At 42.8% G+C, this 17,318-nt stretch overlaps 1 protein-coding gene across 5 annotated transcripts in view; it reads right to left on the reverse strand.

Annotated features, from left to right (window-relative positions):
* Window positions 1–4,501: 4,501 nt before the first annotated feature.
* The window catches only part of LOC145350364 (uncharacterized), a 57,557-nt gene continuing 44,740 nt past the window's right edge, over window positions 4,502–17,318 (reverse strand). For all 5 annotated transcript variants that reach the window (XM_080199607.1, XM_080199609.1, XM_080199608.1 and 2 more), the window contains 3 exons: window positions 14,086–14,192; window positions 6,700–6,846; window positions 4,502–6,399 (listed from right to left, as the gene is read on the reverse strand). In XM_080199607.1, coding sequence (XP_080055733.1) covers window positions 6,294–6,399; window positions 6,700–6,846; window positions 14,086–14,192 — 360 coding nt within the window. In that variant the 3' untranslated portion in view covers window positions 4,502–6,293. The remainder of the gene's footprint in view (window positions 6,400–6,699; window positions 6,847–14,085; window positions 14,193–17,318) is intronic.

Below are 17,318 nucleotides of genomic sequence, written 5' to 3' on the forward strand. Positions count from 1 at the left end.
AACAGGATGTTCCAACTCTTGTATTCAATGTTCCGACTGATGAAACCAAGCATCCTGAATGCCTTCTTCACCACTCTGTGACTCCCCTTTCAAGGAGCTATGAACATGTACCCCTACATCTCTTTGTTCTGTAACTCTCCCCAGTGCCCTACCATTAACTGAGTAAGTCCTGCCCTGGTTCAATCTACCAAAATGCACCACCTCGCATTTGTCTAAATTAAACTCCATCTGCCATTCTTCAGCCCACTGGCCCAATTGATCAAGATCCCATTGCAATTGGAGATAACTTTCTTCACTGTCCACTATGCCACTAATCTTGGTGTCATCTGCAAACTAACTAATCATGCCCCCTATATTTTCATCCAAATCATTAATATAAATGACAAATAACAGTGGACCCAGCACTGATCCCTGAGGCACACCATTAGTCACAGGCTTCCAGTTTGAAAAACAACTCTCTACAACCAGCTTCTTCTGTCAAGAAGCCAATTTTGTATCCATTTAGACACCTCACCCTGGATCCCGTGAGATTTAACCTTATGCAACAAACTACCATGCAGCACCTTGTCAAAGACCTTGCTAAAGTCCATGTAGACAACACCAACTGCACTGCCCTCATCTACCTTCTTGGTTACTCTCTGGGAAATGGCAGGAAAGCAGCTACAACAGAACATTATTTTCAAATAGCTGACAAAATTTCTGCATTCAATCTTGTGCCTGGGAGTGTTTGATGGAGGACAGTATTGAGGGATCATTACTCTGTAATCCCATTCTGTAAGTGGAAGTGTTTCATGGGGGACAGGGTGGAGGAAGCTTTACTCTGTATCCAATCTCATGCTGTACCTGTCCTGGGAGTGTTGATAGGATAGTAAAGAGAGAGCTTTACAAAGGAAGTCCATTGCTACATTACATGTTTGTGTAATAGTGAGGTTTACTGGAGAGGTATGGAACAGAACACGGTGATGATACAATAGCTTGTGCAATGCTTTGCAATGCTAACATTGATTTTCAGGATTGTGGTCAGTATTGGGCAAAATTTACAGACCTATAGGATTGCTAATGCATTGCAAATTTTGAAACAGATTAAGTAGATGGGTCTTCCCATTCCAGCGAATTACTACAAAGCAAATATGTGTGGTTTTTGCTTTTTCCATTTGCTGCCATTCCCCTCTTCTTTACTATGAAAGACTTTAAGTCTTACTGGAAATGGAGCCACAGACAAACTAGAGATGTGAAATCACTGGTACTGGCAGTTGCTTGAGTATGGATTCACAGACAGTGAATCGCAAATTTGTTATGGCACAGAAGGAGGCCATTTGAATTATTTTGTCTGCACTAGGTCTCCACAAAAGCATCATGGCTTAGTGCTATTCCCCTGGCTTTTCCCCATATCCCTGTGCATTGCTTCCATTTAAATAATCATCTAATGCCCTCTTGAATTCCCCTATTGAACTTGTCTTCACCACACTTCTAGACAGTGCATTCTAGACTCAAACCACTCATTATGTGGAAACATTTTACTCACATTTGCTTTATTGCAGAGTTGGATAGCGTAATTGTAGATTGGGAGGTAGGAAGTTAGAATTTGGTGTTTGTAAAATTGTAAAATGCTAGCAGATAGCATTGTGTGGTCCCATTAAAAGGTGATGCTTTTTCTGTGCTTAGAAATTTAAAATGCAAGTATACGAAGAACCCAAACTAAAGCATTTATATCAAAAGGCCAAGCAGTAGTTTTACCAAGACAGCAGGCTTTTGAATCTTGAATTTAGCCAATCAATTTGAATAAGGCATTTAGATGCCAAAAACCTGTTGAATTTAAATCTGATGGCTTTGACAACCTAGAACCTATTGTGGGAAATATTGATATGTCATCACAGGTATAAAAGAAGTGGCTAGTGGGACACAGAGGGAGAGTAACTGTTATCTGCCAGAGCTAACAGCTCACAGCTCTCAGCTTTCAACTCTTGGTGGAGAGAGAGAGAGGGAGAGAGAGAGAGAATCCCATAGTTTCATCTGTCTTAGAGGAAACACCATCTAGCTAGCAAAGGTACCAAAGAAGAAAGAAGTTCCAGGCAAAAGAACAACAGAAAAGGCCCAGAATATCCCGGAAGATATGAAACCTGGTTGTGATTTAGAGAGTGACTAAATTCTATTTTGTTAATGAGTGGGAATTGTATTTATTTGAACAGCATATCATTAGAATCTTGTTTTATTTGGGAATAGTAAATAGAAGAGATTTATTCGATTTGTGAATAATTTAATTAATTTTCTCATTGTCAGTTAGATAAATTAATTATTATGTGTTGATTTTAAAGAGTGAGAGGGATTTTTTTAACCACTAGAAGTTGCTGCAGAGCAGGTTGCAACACTTCACACACTTTACAGATTTTCGTGTGAGGTACTCCTCTTTGGGTGTTTCAGTGTTAGTTCTCAGAGGGGAGATACAATGTGGAAGCTGCCTTCTTTTTTCAAAGTCCTGCATTATAGACTGAAAAAAGTCGCTACTGGAGACCTGAAAGTTGCTTTTCCTGTCAGACATTAGCTTTTGCCAATATAGAGCGAATGTCCCCTAACCTCGCAACAGTAAGCATGGACTCCTTTGTAGAACCCTCCCACGATGAGGATTTTGAGAACGGAAATTTTTTGTATTGTATCCACTTTCATCTTCTGCCAGTCTACAGTGCCAACCTTTTGCTCACCATAAAGGTTGATGGCTGGCTTCCACAACCCAACCAGCCAGTATTCCTACAATGAGAGCTGTGCTGTAATAATGAACATCATGGAGCAGACCACTGGCTTCCTGAAGCAACAGTTCCACTGGCCGGACCACTCAGGAGGAGAGCCCTCCAGTAACAGTCAAAGTCTGTATTCTGATTTAAGATGCTCTGCTGTGTCCTCCAGGACCTCATGATGATGCAACCTTTGATGCTGACGTTTCTATTGACTCAAAATGTTGTTGACTCAAAATGCTGTTGTTTAATATGGAATGATTCTGATGTAACAGACATCCATGAAACTGGGTGGCCTATGGGGAGATGCTTGTTTAAAGATTACTTTGTAAAATGCAGGCAGTACTCTGTCACATTCTTAACTTGTGATACAGACTAACTATCCATAACTTCAATTTTATTAAGGATGAATAAATCTCAAATGATTCTGTTTAAATTGCACCAATATTGTTCATTTTGATGTCAATTTGACAGATGAGTTATGAAAATCAAAAGTGAAATAAATCAGCAGAGGCCGGTATCCCTTCACCAGATTCCCTTTTAGTTACAAACTCTATTAAAGTTCATTAAGTGTTACAAGTTCTGTGTCAGCATCCAGAGTGCCAGAAGACCTGACAATCCCAGTTATAAGAACATAAGAACATAAGAACATAAGAAATAGGAGCAGGAGTAGGCCATCTAGCCCTTCGAGCCTGCCCCGCCATTCAATAAGATCATGGCTGATCTGTTGTGGCTCAGTTCCACTTTCCCGCCCTCTCCCCATAACCCTTAATCCCCTCTCTTATCAAGAACCCATCAACCCGCTTCTTAAAAATATTTAGCGAGGCAGCCTCCACCACTTCAACGGGCAGAGAATTCCAGAGATTCACCACCCTTTGAGTGAAGAAGTTCCTCCTCAACTCCGTTCTAAACCGCCTCCCCTTTATCTTGAGGCTGTGCCCCCTAGTCCTACTGTATATATATATATACTGTATATATATGGAACAGGCTTCCTGATTGGACAAGCAATAAAGATTTCAATCAGGGTGTTCATTTTCTAAGTGGCCAACCTCAATGGACTTATTGAAATCATTACAAAAAGTTTTTAAAAGTTTATTTTTCTTGCTGAAAAACACATCAAAATAATTGAATAAAAAGTATGGATGAATAATCCTAGCACTAACACGTATATTTTACAAGTCTATGTATGCATGTGATCTCTATCAACTAGAATTTCCAAGTGCTGCTGAGAGATGAGAATATTACCTCCTGGAAATTCCCATCCAAGTCATGTACCATCCTGACTTGGAAATATGTCGCTGTCCCTTTGTAACTCCATCCCTAACAGCACTCTGGGTGTACCTACACCACTTGGGCAGCAACATTTCAAGAAGGCAGCTCACTACCACCTTTTCAAGGGCAATTAGAAATGGATAATAAATGCTAGCATTACTCCCATCCCATGAATAAATAAAGGAAAGCATCCCAACAGGGAAAGAGATTGATTTCACTGATATGGTTTCTGGTGAAACAGCCTGAAACAAACCCAACAAGTCAATGACACAGGAGGAGAGAGCAGTAAAATGTTCGTCTATTGGTTGCTCCCAATCTGTGTGTAAAAACACTCAGGTGCTTAAAGGCCTCTTTAACCTGGTTGAAGTCTGAATAATTCATGGTTGACAATAGATCTGGATTTTTCTGGAATCTCCAGAAATTCATCACTCAGACATTGATTTGAACAACTGAGGAGAAAAATCAAAGGAGCATTCAAAACATTGTGCATATTTTTTTCATTTACTTGTTTATTAATTATAAAGAATTCTGGTGAAACTGAAAAGGCTATTTGGTTGACAGTTACAAATCCTCCATATGGACGAAAGATCCCAAGGTGTCATTCAAAGTCCTGCATCAATATTTACCTTCAACTAACAATACTAAAAAAACAGGTTATCGGATCATTATCTCTTTTCTATTAGTGGGATCTAGCTGTGCACAAATTACTGGCCACATTTCCCAGTATATTAGGTGGGAAAATATAATGCAAATTTTCTAAGCAGCAGTGACCCTGGGACACAAAGTCAAGATTCAAGTGAGGGCTATTTTTCCATTAATGTTAATCTTCCAGTTAGTGAGTGAAAGATCTGAAGCTGTGAAGAATGGATCACTCTAAATTCAGGATTTTTACAATATTGTGTTTGTGCACATTTTTTGAAATGCTGACAATTTCATTGGAATAATGATCATAATTACTGCAGCTATGTCGTTATTGTAAATGCAAAATCTGACCCAGTTCTGGCAAAATAAAACAAAGGAAAACTACTCCAGAGATTTTGTTCGAGTACATTAAAACATTATAACTTGCTAATAACTTTTTAAGAACTAGATGAAGGGAAATAAAAACAGAAAGTGCTGGAAATACTCAGTAAGTCTGGCAGCATCTGTGAACAGAGAAACAAACTTAATTTTCAAGTGTCAATATGATTCTCCTTCTGAAGAAGGCGCGGTACTGAAGGAGTGCTGCACTGTCACAGGGTCTGGGCTGAGAGAGTGCCGCACTGTCAGAGGGTCAGTACTGAGGAGTGCTGCACTGTCAGAGGGTCAGTACTAAGGGAGTGCTGCACTGTCACAGGGTCTGGGCTGAGTGCCGCACTGTCAGAGGGTCAGTACTGAGGGAGTGCCACATTGTCAGAGGGTCAGTACTGAGGGAGTGTCGCACTGTCAGAGGGTCAGTACTGAGGTAATGCTGCACTATCAGAGGGTCAGTACTGAGGGAGTGCTGCGCTGTCAGAGGGTCAGTGCTGTGGGAGTGTAGCACTGTCAGAGGGTCAGTACTGAGGGAGTGCTGCACTATCAGAGGATCAGCACTGAGGGAGTGCTGCACTGTCAGAGGGTCAGTGCTGAGGGAGTGTAGTACTGTCAGAGGATCAGTACTGAGGGAGTGCTGCACCATCAGAGGATCAGTACTGAGGGAGTGCTGTGCTGTCAGAGGGTCTGTGCTGAGGGAGTGCTGCACTGTCAGAAGGTCAGTACTGGGGGAGTGCTGCACTGTTGGAGGTGATAGTAAATTGAGAATCTGTCTGTCCTCTCGGGTGTTCACATCCAATGGGTACGATTACAATAGGAGAACAGAGGGTTTCCAAGGCTCCATGGATAATTATCCTTGAACCAATATCAAGAAACAGATGCTCTGGCTAATGATTATTACATTATGGTTTTTGGTGATCCTTTTTGTAAAAATTAACTGCCATAAGGGTACTCTCTTGTGCTGAAAAGTGCTTTGGGTTATTGTGTGGTCACTTATGTAAAACATTCAGGTTCGATTTATTTTGCATGAATTCACTCTCCACTCTCACAGACTGGAAATTGCTGCTGTAAAATTTGATGCCAAAATGGATGAGATCAGAATCTCTGGCATTGCACCTGAGTGTTTTTTCAGAAATCTGATAGTTCCATACCTAAAATGGAAAGTGCTTCTCATCCCAATAACATGCCACATACCAAAAATGATCAGAATTGCACCCATTCCAAACACTAAAAAAACACATATCCATTAAAGGTCCCAAGTCGCCACCTTGCTGAGTAAAATCACTTTTTGCTTCCAAGCCGGTCCTTTCTTGACAAACGTTTTTGATCTGACTGTCGCTGATTAAATTCCAATTTATCTGATTTCTGCCAGAGGGCATCCTTCTCCCTGAGAGACACAGAGAATCAGTTCAGTCTAAGCACGGCATTGCACTGTCTACACAAACTGGCATACTCACTACACACTCTATCACACTAACTGCACACCGTCACACTCAGTACACAACATCACACTCACCACATACCTCGTCACACTCACTACACCTGCCACACTCACCACACACACTGTCACACTAACTGTACACCATCACACTCAGTACACAACATCACACCCACTACACAGCCCATCACACTCACTACACACCGTCACACTCAGTACATATCCCATCACATCACTACACACCCTCACCTGAGCAGTTCCACTGTCCTCTCCTTTAATGATCTGAGTGTCTCCTTAAGATTCTTGATTTCTCGTTGAGATTCCTCTTCCCTGCTTTTTGCATCTTCCTGTGCCTTTTTTAAAGTGTTCTCCAAATCTTCCTTAGCTCTCCTGGCTCTGAGAATGGATTGTAGAAGAGTAAACTTCACTTATATAGGAGATTAAATCGAATTGTACCCAGCCTCCATTCTAATTTTAGTCTTTCACCCAACATTTTAAAAACATAATTTCCAGTGGGGAGCTTGTACAGAACAATCAGAATCAGACCCGTCAATCCAACTATGTGTTTGGCTCCTGCTGTACGAATTCATTAATTTGTAAATTCTCCTCTTTATTTTAAATCAGATCTTGTGCGATGTGGGAATTTAGGGACCCTTCTGGTGTCCCTGGCTCATTCACATGCAAGAAGTGTGTCCAACTGCAGCTCCTGTTAGACTGTTTGACGGGAGCTAAGGATGGATTCACTTTAGAGCATCCATAAATGCTGAAGAAGTCATGGATAGCACTTTGGTCCCACTGCAGATAAAAATTACTGAGGGAGATAGGGAATGGGTGACCACCAGACAGGGGAAGAGTAGGAAGGCAGTGCAGGCATCCCTGCAGTCATCTCCATCCAAAACAGGTATACCATTATGGATACTGTGGGGGAGATGACTCACTAGGGGAAGGTGGCAACAACCAGGTTCATGGCACCATGGCTGGCTCTGCAGCACAGGAGGGCAGGAAAAAGAGTGGCAGAGCTATAGTGAGAGGGGACTCAATTATAAGGGGAACAGACAGACGTTTTTGCAGATGCAAGCAGGAGTCCAGGATGGTATGTTGTCTCCCTGGTGCAAGGGTCAAGGATGTCTCAGAGCGGCTGCAGGGCATTCTGGAGGGGAAGATAAACAGCCAGCTGTCGTGGTGCATTTAGGCTCCAACAATATAGATAAAAAACAGGATGAGGTCCTAGAAGCTGAATTCAGGGTGTGAGGACTCAAACTAAAAAGTAGGACCTCAAAGGTAAAAATCAGTCGACTCTCAATCGTCATTAAAGTGATGGAAGGGGTCATCAACAGTGCTATACGCATATTGGAAACAAGAGGGTAACTGGAGAAAGAGTTGGTCCACTTAAGGATAAAGGAGGGAAATTATGATAGAATCAAAGGAAGTGGGTGAGATCCTTAATGAGCACTTTGCATCCATATTCACAAAGGAGAGGGACAAGTCGATTAATGGTGTCTCAGAGGGGTGTGTAAACCCTTTAGAACAAGTCACCATTACGAGGGAGGAAATGTTGGTGAAATTTAAAAACATTAAGATAGACGAATCCCCAGGGCCAGATGGCATCTATTCCAGATTACTGAGGGAGACAAGAAATGAAATTGCTGGGCCTCAATCAGAAATCTTTGTTTCTTCATTGGACACTAGTGAGTAACCAGAGGATTGGAGGATAGCCAATGTTGTCCCATTATTTAAGGAGGGTAGCAAGGATAACCTCATAATTATAGTCAGTAGTGTCACAACACCAGGTTAAAGCTTTTTTGGTAGCATGAGCTTTGGGAGCACTGTCCATTCATCAGGTAAGTGCAGGATTTGTTTCACAAACAGGACACATGTAGACAGAAGCTCAATTACAAGATAATGGTTGGAATGCGATTTATAACCGGTAACCAAGTCTCTACAGGTGCAGACAATGTGAGTGGAGAGAGAGTTAAGCACAAGTTAGAGGTGTGAATTGTTTCCAGCCAGTTAGTGAGATGTTGCAAGCTCAGGCAAGTCGTGGGGGTTACAGATAGTGTGACATGAGCCCAAGATCCCAGCTGAAGCTATCCTCATGTGTGCTGAACTTGACTATCAGTGTCTACTCAGCGATTCTACGCTGTCGTGTGTCGTGAAGGCCACCTTAGAGAACGCTTACCCAAAGATCAGAGGTTGAATGCCCATGACCGCTGAAGTGTTCCCCAACAGAAAGAGAACACTCCTGGTTGGTGATTGTCGAGCAGTGTTCATTCATCCGTTGTCATAGTGTCTGCATGGTCTCCCCAATGTACAATGCCTCGAAGCATCCTTTCCTGCAGCCTATCAGGTGGACAATGTTGGCGAGTCACAAGAGTGTATACCGTGTACTTGCTGGATGGTGCTCTTATGTGAGATGATGGCATCCGTGTCAATGATCCGACACGTATAGCAGAGGTTGCTGCGGCAGGTTGTGTGGTGTCGTGTTCACTGTTCTCCTGAAGGCTGGATAGTTTGCTGCGTGCAATGGTTTGTTTGAAGTTGCGCGGTTGTTTGAAGGCAAGTGGTGGAGGTGTTCCACACAAGCCCACGGATGACCTCACGATGCTCCACTTCTCTAGCTTCCACCCTAAACACATTAAAGAAGCCATCCCCTATGGACAAGCCCTTCGTATACACAGGATCTGCTCAGATGTGGAGGATTGCAACAGACACTTCCAGATGCTGAAAGATGCCCTAATAAGAACAGGATATGGCACTCGATTCATTGATCAACAGTTCCGACACGCCACAGCCAAAAACCGCACCGACCTCCTTAGGAAACAAACACGGGACACGGTGGACAGGGTACCCTTCGTCTTCCAGTACTTCCCTGGAGCAGAGAAGCGATGACATCTTCTCCGGAGCCTTCAACATGTCATTGATGAAGATGAACATCTCACCAAAGCCATCCCCACACCCCCATTTCTTGCCTTCAAACAACCACGCAACCTCAAATAGACCACTGTACGTGGCAATTTACCCAGCCTTCAGGAGAATAGTAACCACGGCACCAAACAACCCTGCAAGACGTGCCAGATCATCGACACAGATGCCATCATCTCATGTGAGAACACCATCCACGAGATACACAGTACATACTCTTGTGACTTGGCCAACGTTGTCTACTTGATATGCTGCAGGAAAGGATGTCCTGAGGCATGGTACACTGGGGAGACCGTGCAGATGCTACGACAATGGATGAATAGACACCACTGGATAGTCACCAGGCAGGAGTGTCCCCTGCCTGTCAGGGAACATTTCAGCAATCAAGGGCATTCGGCCTCTGATCTTTGGGTAAGCATTCTCCAAGGCGGCCTTCATGGCACATGACAGCGCAGAGTTGCTGAGCAGAAACAGATAGCCAAGTTCCGCACACATAAGGACTGCCTCAACCGGGATCTTGGGTTCATGTCACACTATCTGTAACCCCCATGAGTTGCCTGGACTTGCAAAATCTCACTAACTGTCCTGGCAGGAGACAATGCACATCTCTTTAACCTGTGCTTAATCCTCTCTCCATTCTCATTGTCTGCACTTGTAAAGATTTGGTTACATGTTAAGACTCGCATTCCAACCATTATCTTGTAATTGAGTTTGTATCTACATATGCCCTGTTTGTGAAACAAATCTTGCACTCACCTAATGAACGGGCAGTGCTATCAGTTAAACCTGTTGGACTTTAACCTGGTGTTGTGAGACTACTTACTGTGCCTACCCCAATCCAATGCTGGCAACTCCATATCATGGGTAATTATAGGCCAATGAGCTTGACGGTAGTGATAATGAAATTGTTGGAGAAGACTCTTAGGGCTAGGATCTATACACAGTTGGAACCAAATGGTGTTGTTAGCAACAGACAGCATGGTTTTGTACGAGGGAGGTCATGTCTCACTAATTTAATTGAGTTTTTTGAGGAGGTGACAAAAATGATTGACATGGGAAGGTTTGTGAATGTTGTCTACATGGGCTTTACTAAGACATTCGATGAGGTCCCTTGTGGCAGGCTGGTGCAAAAGATTAAATCTCAAGGGATCAGGGGTGAACTAACTAGATTGATTCAGAACTTGGCCATAGAAAACAGAAGGTGGCGGTGGAAGGATGTTTTTCTGAATGAAGGTCTGTAACTAGTGGTGTTCGGCAGGGATCAGTGCTGGGACCTCTGTTATCATTTCCAACTTCATTCACCCAATCAAGATGAAGATTAAACTTACAGTTCTATTCTTTTTACACACTGCTATTATTTGTTGATTGTACTCTTTCAGTGGCTACTGTTTGGGGATCTATACACTAGTCTTACCAATGTCTTTTTTCCCTTGCTTTTTGTTTAACATCTACCCAAATTGACTCCATATTTATTCTCACTTTTTTTGTCACCCTGTTTAGGTTCCCATCCCCTTACCATTCTAGCTTAAACCCTTAACCACATTAGCAAATATTCCCCCTAGGATATCAGTCCCAGTCCTCCAAAGGTGTAACCTGTCCTGTTTGTCCTGGTCCCACCTCATTCAAAACCTTCCCAAAGTCCCAGGAATCTTTCTTGCATCATCTTTCAAGCCATGCATTCATTTGATAAATCCTGCTATTTCTACTCTGACTAGTACGTGGCAATGCTACTAATCTGGAAAACACTACTTTTGAAGTCCTATTTTTCAATTTACTTTCAAACTCTCTATATTCAGCTTTTAGATCCTCAACTCTCTTTTCAACCTATGTCATTGGTACTGTAGACAGAGAAAGAACAACTACAACAATGCTTTTAACAATAATATTGGCAATATTGACTTTAAAATGGCTATTGTGACTGAGAATTAAACATGCTGGGATCTTTGGTCAACTTATAAATAAAACCAAAAAACGGTCATAAAATGACTCTGAGTCAGGGATCTGAAGCTTCTTGTATTGATAGAATATGGGAAGTTGTTTATTTTCCAGTAAACTTGGTGGCCCCAGTATTGCGTAAGGCGTACCAGTTTGAACTAAGCATAATGACATCATTTGCAAGTAATTTCATTCGCGGTTAGAGCCGTGCAATTGATTTCTGGTTAGACAATTGGCTGGATGATAGAGAGTATTCTCGACACAGGTGAAAGAATTTGTAGATAAAAGGGGCAGCATGGTAGCACAGTGGTTAGCACTGCTGCTTCACAGCTCCAGGCACCTGGGTTCAATTCCCGGCTTGGGTCACTGTCTGTGTGGAATTTGCATATTCTCCTCGTGTCTGCGTGGGTTTCCTTTGGATGCTCCAGTTTCCTCCCATAGTCCAAAGATGTGTGGATTAGGTTGATTGGCCATGATAAAAAAATTGCCCTTAGTGTCCTGAGATGCGTAGAATGGAGGGATTAGCGGGTAAATATATAGGAATATGTGGGTAGGGCCTCAGTGGGATTGTGGTTGGTGCAGAGTTAATGGGCCGAATGGCCTCTTTCTGTACTGTAGAGATCCTATGAAAAGACAATGGGCAGTCCTTTGCCAACAATAATTCTATAGAGATTCACCATTGTAAGAGTTAGCTCAGTTAAGAGTTAATGTTCAGTAAAAGAGTTGCAACTGTTTAAGTTTGAGTTGGTACCTGAAGTGTTAAATAAAGGAAGATTGTTCAATGAATTAAAGAATTGGTTCCTGTTTTTGTTTGTTTCACTGGAGGGTGTTTAAAATAATACCAATAATAGTACCAATGCATACCACGACAACTGGCTGTTAATGCTCCCTCACCAGAATGTTCTATAGCCGCTCTGACATATCTTTGACCCTAGTACTAGAGAGGCAACGTACCATCCTGGAGTCTTATCAAACATATTGGCTTTAAGATGTATCTGAAAGGAGGGAAATGAGATGGAGAATTTTAGGGAGGGAATTCCAGGGTTTGGGGCTGAGGAATCACATAATGGTCAAACTGGGTAATTAGTAAACCAGTTTGGTTTTTAGAATAAAAAACAGTCTCAGAATAATTTCATCCTGGCTCTAGTCCACAAATAACAAACACATTGAATTCAGTTTCACAATTTGCCATGATGTGATTCAATAACCTTAGATTTGTTCATAGAAACATAGAAACCAGAAGCAGGAGGAGGTCATTTGGCCCCTTCAGCCTGTTCTGCTATTCATTTTGATCATGGCTGATTACCAAATTCAATATCCTGATCCTGCCTTCCCCCCATATCCCTTAATCTCTTTAGCTTTGAGAGATATATCTAATTTCTTCTTGAAATCAGACAACATTTTGGCCTTTGTTCGTCCAGGAGTAGAACTGCTACTGGACTTACTCCAACTACCCATATTAACCTATTGATTGTGTTGCTAAGCCCTGGATTTTGGTTAGTGCAAATAATGCAGCAGTAATTTGTATTATTCAATGTGTATAACAATGATAACCACAAAGTTTGCAAGAGAATGGATAACATAGGTTCTGATCCAAATACAACTCACTGATCAGAAGAAGGAATGTGTGGACCCCCATCTGGTGGTGAAATAAACTGATGACCACCACATAGTAAACTCACAGTGAACACTGAGTAAAAAATACACTCACTCTCGTCTGGTATGGTGAATGGTACTCAGTTAACTATTCATTTGGAGAACCAGGGCATGCATGTGTGTATGTGTTGTGTCTATGTGCGTGTGAGTGTGTATATGTGTGTGTGTATATGCATGTGTTTGTATATGCGTGTGTGTGTGTGTGTGTGCGTGTGCGTGTGTGTGTGTTATACACACATTACGCAGTAGGCAAAGGAAAGCAATTCACTCCTGTCTGGTTCTGTACTATAAGAAGTCTTGTCACCTGACGAAGAGGCAGAGCCCTGAAAGCTAGTGGCGTTTGCGACCAAATAAACCTGTTGGACTTTAACCTGGTGTTGTGAGACTTCTTACTGTGTTTACCCCAGTCCAACGCCGGCATCTCCGTATCATGGTTCTGTACTGTCTCAGGGTGTCTCAGTGTCAGCTCTCCTGTATGTATTTTGTATACTTGCTGTGGAGTAGCTGGTACTTAACAGCAGAAGGCTACATTAGGGAGATGGAACTGTCTAACATACTGACAGGGTAAAGCTCATTCCAATATCAAATACTAACTCTAAATATCGTTAGCTTTGTCACTGCTGTATCTACACAAAGAAAATCATCCCATTTCACCTTTAACACATTTTGCAGCTTCCAGAGCAGTCAGAGTGTGAGTGTCATCTGGGTTGAGCTTCCCTGAAACGCCAAATAACTGAATGATTGTTTTATCATTAATCTCTTCCTGGGAAAATGGTGAGCGTTTGCAGCCGAATTAACAGAGGACAATGCTTGATCTGTAACCATTTTTCTAGCCAGCTGATGGAGTAGATAGTCTTGCACAACAGAAGGCTTTTTGGGAGGGGTGGGGGGTCAGTGACTACCCACTGAATGCAAAGACCTTTCTGTCTGTCAATGCAGAATTCAGGCAGAGCCTGAACTCAGGCCTCCACTTGCTCAGGATATCTCGATTGGGATTTGAATCCTACGCCTTCTGACTCAGAATGCAGGCTCTACCAGTGAACTCATTATTAACCAGAGAAATTGTAAAATATGATGGGTAGCAACAGACAATTAGAAAGACCTTCACAGACTATGACATACTGTGTTAATGATTCAGCCAGCGACAGGAGCTCAGTATCCTTGAACTTTAGTTCCTCTGCTGTGTGTTGTCTGTCCTTCCTCTCAGCCAGCAATGCTTCATTTATTGCCTGGCAATAGGGGAAAAATAGAAAAAGAGAAAGAGAAAGTCATCTGAAAGGAGAGTTCAAATCTTACTTCAAGCATAACTAGGGTTCTTCCCCGAAGGTGAGAACCCTCACTGGGGTTCCATAGTTACTGAAATCCCTCCAAAATGTCAGCCAAGTACCTATTCCTCATAGGTGAACTTTGGCAGCAAGTATCACCAGATAAGGGCATCACACATGGGCCTGATCCTGTTCACACACACACTCACTTCGCAGGGCAATGTACCCATGGCTAGTTACACAAACCGCACTGTAACATGGCTACCATCAGGGAGGGATAGGGCATTGGACAAAAACTGTCAACAAGCAAGGTGATTAGCCCATACTCAAAATCCATTCGGAACACTCATATTCTCCCATTCATGGAGATTTTCAGAATATTCAGCTCCTCCTCTTACTCACTCTTACCTCACACATTCATTCTCTTCACTATTTTATGCTTTTCTCACAGCCTCACACACCATTTATTCCAGTAAGCCATTCTGTCTTCACTCACTCTCTCCTTGCACATTCATTCACTTCACTCACTCCCTCCTCAGACACTCGTACTCCTCATACACTCACCATCTCCTCATACACTCACTCACTTGTCATGTGCCAACAGAACCCAGATCCAAGCCTCTGATTTATCTGAATGATGTGTATCATGGCTTGGTAGGGAGATAATAAACAGTGACAAGACTCTAACCCAAAGAGGATGTTTCGAGAGAAACTTTATCCAGAACTACATATCATCTGACAGGGGCCAGGTACTTCAAGACTAAGGCCTAGGATCAAGTTGTGTGGTGCAGCGAAGCAAAGGTTCAGATTCTAGTCCAGAGATTTGAGGAGATAACCTAAGCTGATGTGGCACTGATTGAAGTGCTACCTTTCAGATGAGATGTGGAACTCAGGGCAGTCTCTGGCAATGGCCCAGGTATTATTTAAATATTTCAATTTCAATAAGAACAGGAGATTTCCTGGAACCTTGGCCAATGTTCTTCCTTCAACCAGAGATCATTCTCCATAAAGCAAAGGTTAAGGGAGATTTAATAGAGGTAATCAAAATAATGAAGGTGGCAACTGAGTCGCAACCGCTGATAATGTTTGTTACCCACAAGGGATTGTTCCGATATAAGTGCCCACCATTTGGAATGACATTGGCACTGTTAATAAATGGAACAGAGCCTTATTAAATTATTAAATGTTGGAGCAGGCTTGAGGGGCCAGATGGCCAGCTCCTGCTCCGGGTTCTTATGTTCTTATTTTCTTATATAAGTTCATGAGAATCCAGAATTCAATGGGCCAAATCTTAAGCGGTGTACAGTTTTATTTGGATGACATTCTAATCACAGGCAAAACTGACTAGGAATATTTACTAAACTGAGGAAACACTGGAGCATCGGGAGAAGTACAACCACTGAGTGAAGGAAAAATGTGAATCTTTCAAATCATCCATCATTTATCTGGGTCACGTCATAGACACAGTTGAAGTTGAAATAACTGTGGAAAATACAGTATTGATATGACGGTCCAGGTTCCTCCAGGATTACAAAGCCAAATTCTGGATCAATTGCACAAAGCTCATCCAGGAGTGGAGCGGAGTGCATGAAGCTACTTTTAGCTGAGACTTAACTCACAAGTAGAAGAAAATGTGGTGCTAAAATATGGAATATCCCACCTCTACAGCCACTTCACCCATGGGATTGGCTTTGGGAGAGGATAAACATTAACTTAGCGGGACCCATTGAAGGCTGTGAGCGGAATTCTCTCCAAAAACCTCTGTCAAATTCATGTGAAAAATGGAGTAAATCACACTGGTTTCTTCATTGGGAGTTCAGAGAAGAATCTCCCACACTCTGTAATCACAGGCCTATTCTCCCTGCAGAGATTGGGAGCATAGTGTTGAGCAGGCCACTGTGCATGCGCCAATCTGCCAGCATCTACACTCCTAGGTGAGTTTTGTGTAGTTGACCCAGGATTTGGCTTTGTAATCATGGAGGAACGATCACCCTGACCCTCATAACAACACTCGATTTTCCACAGTTAATTCAACTTCAACTGTGTCTATTATGTGACCCAGATAAATGATGGATGAGTTGAAAAATTCACATTTTTCCTTCTTCACTCGGTGGTTGTACTTCTCTCGATGCTCCAGTGTTTCCTAAGTTTTGTAAATTTTTTGTCAGCTTTGTCAGTTTTGCCTATGATTAGAATGTCATCCAAATAATACTGAACACTGCTTAAGATTTGGCCCATTGAATCCTGGATTCTCATTATATCAGAAAATAAGATCTGTCAGCTCCATGACACCACATCACCGGCCCTCCACCCTCTCACAGCCCAATCACTGTCTCCCCAAGATTGCCCGAGCCAGCCTCAACCACCCCTCCTCCCCTGCCTCCCCGCCGCAGTCCCAATCTTCTGCCACTACCACCCCCCCAGTTTCCCCTGCCTACTGTCTCAACCACCGCCTTCCTCCCGCAGTTCTGACTGCTCCCTTGCAGCTTAGAGCCCCCCAGCAGACTGCCAACCTCCACCACCCCCTCCAGCCCTGATTGCTGCTCTCTCCCTTCCCCCACTGATCCTCTCTGGAGAGTTGCAGCTGGGCCCACACCCTCACCGATTGCCCTCTATTAGGCCCACCTCCATCATGCACTACCCCTAATAATCCCTGCCTCCTTGACATTACTGATGCCTGATGGGTTTTAGCGTTTATTAACAGGGGTTTGAGTTTAAGAGCAATGGGATTATGCTGCAACTATATCGGACGTTGGTGAGATCACATTTGGAGTATTGTGTTCAGTTCTGGTCACCTCATTATAAGAAGGATGTGGAAGCATTGGAGAGAATGCAGAGGAGATTTACCAGGATGCTGCCTGGTTTGGAGGGTAATGTAACTAATAAAACAAAGTACAAAGAACAAAGAAAAGTATAGCACAGGAACAGCCCTTCACTCCTCCAAGCCTGTGCCAATAGTGATGTCCTAACTAAACTGAAAAACCCTTCTGCCCTTACTCAGTCCAAATCCCCCTATTCCCTCCCTATTCATGTGCCCATCCAGACGCATCTTCAATTTTGCTAATGTGCCTGGTTCCACTACCTCCTCTG

This window comes from Carcharhinus amblyrhynchos, chromosome 11 (genome assembly GCF_965287045.1).
Source record: "Carcharhinus amblyrhynchos chromosome 11, sCarAmb.v2.hapA, whole genome shotgun sequence".
Taxonomy (NCBI): Eukaryota; Metazoa; Chordata; class Chondrichthyes; order Carcharhiniformes; family Carcharhinidae; genus Carcharhinus; species Carcharhinus amblyrhynchos.